Source organism: Cebus imitator, unplaced genomic scaffold (assembly GCF_001604975.1).
Source record: "Cebus imitator isolate Cc_AM_T3 unplaced genomic scaffold, Cebus_imitator-1.0 Scaffold489, whole genome shotgun sequence".
Lineage (NCBI taxonomy): Eukaryota > Metazoa > Chordata > Mammalia > Primates > Cebidae > Cebus > Cebus imitator.
In genome coordinates, this window is record NW_016107804.1 from 9583 (window position 1) to 18322 (window position 8740).

Genomic DNA, 8740 nt, shown 5'->3' on the forward strand with positions numbered 1-8740 from the left:
CTACAATTGCACTACCTAAAATAAAGATGGTTTCCGTGAACACGATGTCTGGAACTTTAGTTTGCTCAAATTAAAGTGGAACATAAGAAGGAAAGAAATCTAATTTCCATTTAAAGTTGTTGATATCAGTGGTAGTTGTACAATATTCTTTTGTCATACCTTCAGGCGATGAACCTGCAATGCTGCAGAGCTGTGGTAATGCAAAGGTAGCCAGGGGCAAGAGAAATATAAAACTCACATCTGCCAACATAGATCTGAGCAGTGAGTTGGCCAGAGAAATGTGGCAGGAGAAATAACAGGATGCAGTCTGAAGAAATAATCAATTGCAATTAATGGTGCCTGCCTGCATAATAGGAAATGGAGAGGAAAAGAAGGTTTTGTATTTTTTATTCTCTGAGAAGAGTTGTGAGAGGATGAAACTTACCAGTGACTATTCAATCCTTTTTTATTCTTGTGGAGTCCAAGAAACTATTTTGCCATTTATATTTCAAAAGAAAAATTGTGTCCTATTTGTATTTTATCTAAGAAGAAAATATAGACTTGTCCCTCTATCCTACTACTTAAGCTAATTATAGTTTTGTTTTGTTTTTTTTAATTTGAAACCATATGAATTATGCCTTTTTTTTTCCCCTGTGACAAGGATTTTGCCTCAGAGGGGTAGATAGAGCACTGGACTCAAAATAAATAGTCCTGATTTTATCTTGGTTTTTCTGATTATTAACTGGGCATCAGGCACCAGACATAGAACACTGATTCCTTCAGCTTGGAAAAGTTTTACCCAAGAAGAGATGCTGAATGAATCTTAATATCAAAACTCCTTTTAGAAAATGAATCATCACCTCTGCGACAGAATCCAAAATATTGTCCTAGTTTCTGTCTTTTGCATTTGCCCACACAAAACTTTAAGGAACCTAAAATCCGGTCAACCGCCCCAAACCCCGAACGCAATCCCCCAGGAAGAAAAAGGCCAAATCCCAATCCCAAGCCCCGAAAAAAAAGCCCCGGGAAAATTAAAACCAAATCCTTGAAAAAAAAAAAAAAATAAGAGTCCAAAAAAAACCAAGAAAAAAGTAAAAAATACGAAAACAAAAAAAAAAAGATAAAAAACAAAAAAAAAAAAAAATAAATAAAATTTAACAAAAATTGAACTTTTTTCCTTCAAAAAAAATAATAAGGAAAAGAAAAAAAACAAAAAGGGAAAAAAAAAAAAAAAAAAATAACCGAAAAAAAAAGTTTAATCAAAAAAAAAAAAAGGCCCCTAAAAAACAAAGAAAAAAAAAAAAATAAACCAAAAAAAAATGGCCAAAAAAGTTAAGAAAACTCAAAAAAAAAAAAAAAAGCAATGCAAAAAAACAACCAAAAAAGGGCCCAACAACAATTACTCATCAAGGAATTGCATGTGAACATGATGTCTGGAGCTTTAGTTTGCACTAGTCATCTAGTTAACACCACAATGAGATATCACTTTACACCCACTAGAATGTCTGTAATAAAGACAGGGAAGAAAAGCATTGATGAAGATGTGGAGCCACTGAAACTCTTATACACTGCTTATGGGAATATAAAATATAACAGCTCTGAAAAAAAAAACTTATCAGTTTCCTAAGAAGTTAAATATAAACCTATGACAAGTCTCAGCCATTCCACTTCTAGGTCTCTACCCCAAGAAAAATAAAAGCACACAAAGACATGTACGTGAAGGTTCACCGAAGCTTTATTTAGAATAGCCAAATACTGCAAATAACTCAAATGTTCATTAGAGGTGAAAAGTGGATAGACAAAATATGGCATACCCACAAAATGAAATACTGCTCACCTATAAAAAAAGAAAAATCTACTGATACACATAATAAAATGGGTGAACTCAAAATCATTATTCTGAGTGAAAAAAAATCACGTACAAAAGAGCACAGAGTGTATTGTTCTGTTTACATAAAATTATTAAATACGCAAACTAATTACAGTGAGAAAAAGCAGACTGGTCGTTAAGAAGAATGCAGGACGGAGTGGACTGCGAAGGTGTGTGAAGATCATTTGGGGATGATGTAAATACTGTGTTTTGATCCAGGTAGTGGTTTCACAGGTGTATCTACCTGTCACAACTCACTGAACGGTACACTATAAATGTATGCAACTCATTTGAAGTGAATTATACTTCATCCAAGTTGACTTAAAATAATAAAATAAGTAAAATGCTGAGCTCCCAGCTTGGCTCAAAGTGAAATAGCAGAGGAATATTATCGTTCTTATTGTTTCTACTATAGATATGATTATTATCACCACACCAATAACATCTGAGATTTGTAGCTTGTTTCCATTCTGCTTTGTGCTCCGTGGATAAGACAGTATTAGGCCAAAGGTAACCCTTCTGAATTACTTAATAAAACTCTTCTTAATAAAAGGGTAAGTGGGAGGACCAAATGATGACATCTTATATGTAGAGGTAAACTATCAATACTAGGTTTGGTAGTTTTATCATTATTAGTTTACTCAGCTGACAGCCCCTGAGGAAGCCAGCACTGTTTCTGATGAAAAATAATAATAATAAGTGAACTAAAACCTTGCAAATTTCAAGCTTTTTCTTTGCCCTTCTCATGGTTCCATCTACCAGTTGCAACTTGGAATTAGCAGATCTAATGGACATTGAGTGTGCTTGGATTTGAAGTTTGGGTCTACCTCTTATCAGTTGTGTAAGCTTCAAGGTACTTAACATCTTTCAGACTCAGTTTATCATCTATACAATGGGCAGAATAGTATTGCCTGATACAGTGGTTGTGAGACTTAAAATATACATTTATATCGCATAACACCTTTGGTGGAGTGAACTCACGGCAGATGGTAGTTGTTCCTATACTTTGCCCCATGGTCAGATATCACATGTATTTGTTTAGCCACAGTGAGAAGCCAACCCTGGAGCTTTGGATCCATCTGCAGTGTGTGACACATCATTGAGGTCCTCATTTTGCATCTGTACTTTCTCACTTTGGGCTTGAGATATTGCGTACTAAAGGTCAGAGTGGAACAGGGTCATACTCTACATTCATCATTCACTTCTCTCACTGCAGGTAATTTCCTCTGTTCCTGTGCTGTTAATGATGTGATTATCAGTTCTGGTGGCCAATCGTATGACCTAATCATAGCACTGAATCACGCTCAATTCATCTCTCTCAACAGCTTCAGATGGCATCTCAACACTCATTGGTAATCAACAGGGAGAGTTTTTTTTTTTTAATAAAAAAGACTTCTCTAATCAACTTGAATAATTACCTCAATAATAATAATAATTCTGAATCCTCTCCATAACCCATATGGAAAACTCTAAGATCATGAAGAAAAGAGAGGCTAATTAGCTGTTTTCACTTTACCTAAAAAGAAGAGGACCAAAGGTATTCAGTCAGGAAACTAAAATCACATCTTCAAAAGCAAGTTTGATTAAGGAAAAAGTAAGACAAGCATTCAGGGGCTTGCTGCAAGGAAGCAAGAACTGAAGCAAATGTTAATGCCCATAAAATGGGTCAAGGCAAATGATTTAATATCATCCTAAATTTAGAAAAATATAGCAAGAAGTTCTTTGCTTCTTGTAAGTGAAGACCTCAAAGCATCATTGTGTTATGCCATACGATACAAATAAGGATTTTTTTTTAATCAAAGACTATAATGAAGGTGTTTTGTTGTTTTTAATAAGAAGAATCCAACTTGCCTTTCATATTGCTTAATCTGCAGAAATGGCAACATTTCGAGTGTTCAGTCTTTCAATGAGTAATGACGACAATAATGTGCCTGTCACTCCAGGAAAGCTAAAATGAACCATTATGGATCCCACTACAGGCAGAACCTTGGCTCTTGATGGACGTCCTGCAGAGTTTTGGGTACACTTACCAAAAAATGCTCTTATGTTGTATGTAGATGCACTTAATGCGGCAAAGGATAATGGATTCCTTTTAGGTACAGAAAAGCTGCTAAAGGAAATAAAATTGGGCTGGAAACCTGGGATTTATCAGGCTCTTGTCCTTCCCAAATCAGAGCTATATCATTCTTATGAAAATGTTAGCAATGTGGCTGAGAAAACTGAGACAAAGTAATTACTACATTATTTAATAACCTTGCTCTATTTAGAGAAAATTCTCCTGTGAAACCTGTAGAACTCTACACGTTAATTTATCACAGCATCTTTAATCCTGGGACCTGAAAAGTACAATGGCTGAATTATGAGGCCTTGCCTTGTCTGTATAATGAAATGATTGTTTTATTGTATTTTATGTATCATAAATCCTAAAGCTACTTTAAAAAAGTAACTGTATAGGGAAATCTGTCATTTTCATCTCTCTGTTATCTATTCTTCTTTATTCTGTTAATAAAATCTGGATATTTCAAGATACTCCTACTACCTACTTCTTAGTCTATATGATTTCTAAGACAGGGGATGCAAATTCTACCTTCACAAGCTCTACGCCAGCAAGTAAGAATCCATATTGTGTCCATAGACCTCAATACAGCCATCACATGGTTAGAACATGCTAAAATTGAAGCGAACACAGAGAAGGCAGGGAGATGGAGGAGGCAGGAGCACATTAAAGGGTGGGAGTACAAAGAAGATGACAGAAAGGAAAAAAGGAAAGATGTTTGTGGAAATTTGCTAATGCCACAAGGTTTAGATGTATTTAACTTAATCTTCATCAAGTACTCTGATGTAAGCATACATGCCCCATGTAAAGATAAGGAAGTAAGTTCAGAAAGGTTGAGCAAAGTCTCCAAATGTTAAGTGGTTGAATTAGGACTTGGATCATGTTTGGTCTGAGGCCAAGGACTATTCCACTGTATTGAAGAACCTTGGAAGTGAGTTATGCATCCAGACATACAATGAACTGAACATCTATTGTGCTCTATGGACAAAGACTACAATAATGAGAGAGATAGACACGCTTACCTCCAGGAAATTTATAGTTTAGCACTGGATGGTAGACAATATAGTAGTAGTTACATGGCATTGTGATGAGTGTTATAATTTGAGTGCCCGGACCCAATCAGACCTGAAGCCAGAGCGCTTTTAGATTTCCTCATTTTAAAAACCAATAAATGTCCTTATTTTTTTATTTATATTTTTTCCTTAAGCTAGATTGAGTTTATTTCTATCACTTGAAACCGAAAGAGTCCTGGCTAATAGAAGAATGCAATTCTTATACTTTAAAGTTGGATTGACCAGCATCTAGTAAAAAAAAAAAATGTTAGGTTATCTTCATTTAGAAACTTACTTGAAGGTATATCCTAGTTTTTGGGTCAGTGTCACGCCCATCGGAGAAGGGTGATGTTAATGAGCTAGTGATGATTAAAAACTAGAGATTTCATGGAACTTAATCCTTTTGTAGCCTGAGAAGGGCTGTAGGAAATACATTAGACCTAGAAGGAAGATAACTTGGAAATTTTTTTTTGCTAAAAAAATCCTGCCTAATTTCCATCGACACAACTGGAAAAAAATAAAAAAACTTTTCACTGGCAGGAATAAAAACTACATGGAGAAAAAAAATTAAAAGATGACTTTTTTAAAATGGTACTTTTATGTTCCTCCCCTCCCCCCTTGCCGCTGCCCACAGTACTTATAGGAAGGCAGTAATTTACTGAGATCTAAAAATGTGCAGTATGTTTGATTAAAGGTCATGCAAACACTAAAATATTTCACCAAAAATATGTCTGAGACAAAGAAATAGAGATAACCCAGTCTTCTCAGAACCACTCAAGTATACTTATAAGTTTATTAATGGCTAGTGATTCAAATTTTCCCTTAAGCATGTATGGGAAACATATAGCAAGGTGACAAAAGCCGAGAAGTATATTATTTTTGGCATCCATCTGTGCTTTATGGGCTGTCAAAAGAAGTCCTTGCAGCAAAAGCCAAACAACAGGACACCTCCCACATTCGGCATTAGACAGAATGGAAAACAATCATGGTTCCCTATCCTGTCTTGAGCTAGCACCGGCCTAACTCTCCATTTCCACTAGCCCAGGCTCTCAGGCACTAAACTCTCACCATATTGAATTGCGTGGAGCTCCTCAAAGTGATCTTGGTGCTTCTTAACTCCAGATTTCTCCATTTTTCCAGAAAAGCCCCTTCCTGTGACTCCTGTAGCCTCACCAAACACATTCCTTTTTCACCTAGCTAATCTCTATATCTACTTCTTTCCTCTGGAAAGCCTTTCTCCTGATTAGACTGGGGACTATTCATTAATTCTAGAAGCTTCCTGAATTCTGATTCCACATTCCCCAAAAGCACTCGTGTCACAATGCCATGTAACTACCACTGTATTGTCTATCATCCAGTGCCAAACTACAAATTTCCTGGAGGTAAACATATCTGTCTCTCTCCTTATTGTAGCCTCTGTCCATAGCACAGGTTCATAGGCTCATAAAATGAACACTATCAAAATATTTTTTCTTCTTTTTTTTGGCCAAGTACACATAATTTTCCTTAAACATAAGTAGGTTTGTGTTTAGGCACCAGAAAGCATTACTTAATTTCAGAAATAACTGGGGCTTTTCAGATCAGAGAGGACAGCAAAATATCTAGGAGTGCAAACAAAGAATCAGTTGCCCCAAAGGAACTAATACAAAGGACATGTTTACAGCCTACATTAATCATAAGCCAATATGCCCTGGTATCATCTTCTTCTTCAATGGTAAAATTCACTAAAGACTTACTACTTGCTAGGCACTGTTATATTTATGATTTTCCTAAATCAGTTCATCTAAACATCTCATGATAAGCCTACAAGGTACCGGTATTAGTTCCATTTTATAGATGAAGAACTGAGGCTCTGACTAATTGGCCAAGGTCACCCTAGTAGCAAAAAGAACTGGAAATCTAACCTAGCTAGTCTAATTTCAGAGTACGTACTCTTACCCCACTATGCTATATGGCCTGTCCCTAGCAGATAACTGATTATTTGCACTCGATGATTTCTAAGGATTTTCAGTTCTAACATTCTATGATTTGCTTCAATAAATCTGTGATAAAGCAGACAGCTAGGCCTAGAAGTTGCTAATTGTGGAGAGCAAAATAAGGAAGCTCATTAAACTCTATTTACATAAACTCAAAGTTAGTATTCAGGTTCCTTTGAGTTATCAAAATTGTTCTTTCTCCATATTAAACCCATCAAAATTAGAAATGTTTCTCCTGTTATTCAATGCCTTACATATTTTCCTCATATGAAGACAGATGGCACAGATAATATTAAGACATTCCATCAAGAATAAAAGAATAAATCTGTAATACAGTCAGCATGACTTTAATTTATTTATTTAATTTATTTACTGAGACAGATTTTTGCTCTTACCGCCCAAGCTGGAGTGCAGTGGCGCAATCTCAGCTCACTGCAACCTCTGCCTCCCAGGTTCCAGGAATTCTCCTGCCTCAGCCTCCTGAGTAGCTGGGATTATAGGCACCTGCTCCCACGCCAAGCTAATTTTTGCATTTTTAGTAGAGATGGGATCTCACCATGTTGGCCAGGCTGGTCTCAAATCCTGACCTCAGCTGATCGTCCTCCGAAAGTGCTGGAATTATAGGTGTGAGCCACCACACCTGGCCAGCATGACCTTTAAACACAATTGGACTGCAGACAAATTTAGTAAATGCAGATTTCTAGGGGTGGAGGGGAATGCCCAAATTTAGAGTAGGTGAAATACACTGCTTATAAACTATTAATATTAGCCTTGAAGAAGCCATTATTGGTTCTTAGTTGAATATATTAAAGCTCTAAAAAGTCTTATAAAATGCAGGGCCTATTTGTTCTTTATACAAAATATTTAGTAATCAAAGTCAAGTCAAAATATTCTCAATCATTCTTTTAAATCACCATGAAAGTTCTCTTCATTTAAAAAAAAATGAGATGATAATTTACTATTTTTCTTTAACAAAAAAAAAAGCTAACTCCATAAATGGATATACAATAAAAAGCTGTTAGGTACACCTTAGCCGTCATAAACAGTATAAAGCACACCTCATAAAAGAAGCATACTAACACTTCTGTGTTCATCTTAAAAACTAGAAACTTCTAAGAAATACCAACAATTTGTTTTCTTTAAAAAGTTTGGCAAAAACCATTTCTTAGACACCCAAAGAAAAGAAAAAAAATTTATTAGGTTCAGGAATTAAAGATGACTTGGCAGAATTATGGTTACATGCAGAATTGACTGGTTAGAAATGAAAATGATCCATTTAGGTCCAGCCTAAGGTTCTGATAGCCAATGAGTAGGCACAATCAGACTGGTAGTATTCCTAGAAATCAGGATAAATCTCTAATGTGCACGAGTTTAATAAACCAGATAGATTATCGTATCGCCGATATCCACCCTTATCCCATTCTCAGTCAGATGAATTTTCTTGCTCATGAGGTCCACATCGAAAACAGCATGCTCAGAAATGGGGGTCTTCTCAGTGTGCTCTTTTCCCAGGACAGGAACTCTTCGAGGCCCCCACAGTGGATCATCAAATCTCATTAGTTTCACTTTGGAAAGGTCTACAACAAAACAAATTATCAATATGAGCATTTAATTACAGTCACTTACTCAAATCCTGGAAGCAGTCTGAGAACTCACATTTTAAACACACTGGTTGTTGTATCTAAACAAAAATATTTTCTTCAGATTATTAAATAAAAACCATGCCAGCCGTGGTGGCTCATGCCTGTAATCCCAGCAGTTTCGGAGGCTGAAGCAGGTGAATCACTTGAGGTCAGGAGTTCAAGAT

The 8740-nt window shown here is 36.0% G+C and overlaps 1 protein-coding gene across 4 annotated transcripts in view; it reads right to left on the minus strand.

The window, feature by feature from the left end:
- Positions 1 to 8111: 8111 nt before the first annotated feature.
- LARS1 (leucyl-tRNA synthetase 1) overlaps positions 8112 to 8740 on the minus strand; it is a 69888-nt gene continuing 69259 nt past the window's right edge. For 3 of the 4 annotated variants that reach the window (XM_017513228.1, XM_017513227.2, XM_017513229.1), the window contains one exon: positions 8112 to 8510. In XM_017513228.1, the coding sequence (XP_017368717.1) occupies positions 8305 to 8510 (206 nt within the window). In that variant the 3' untranslated portion in view covers positions 8112 to 8304. The remainder of the gene's footprint in view (positions 8511 to 8740) is intronic. The other variant, XM_037733005.1, reaches the window with a different exon arrangement.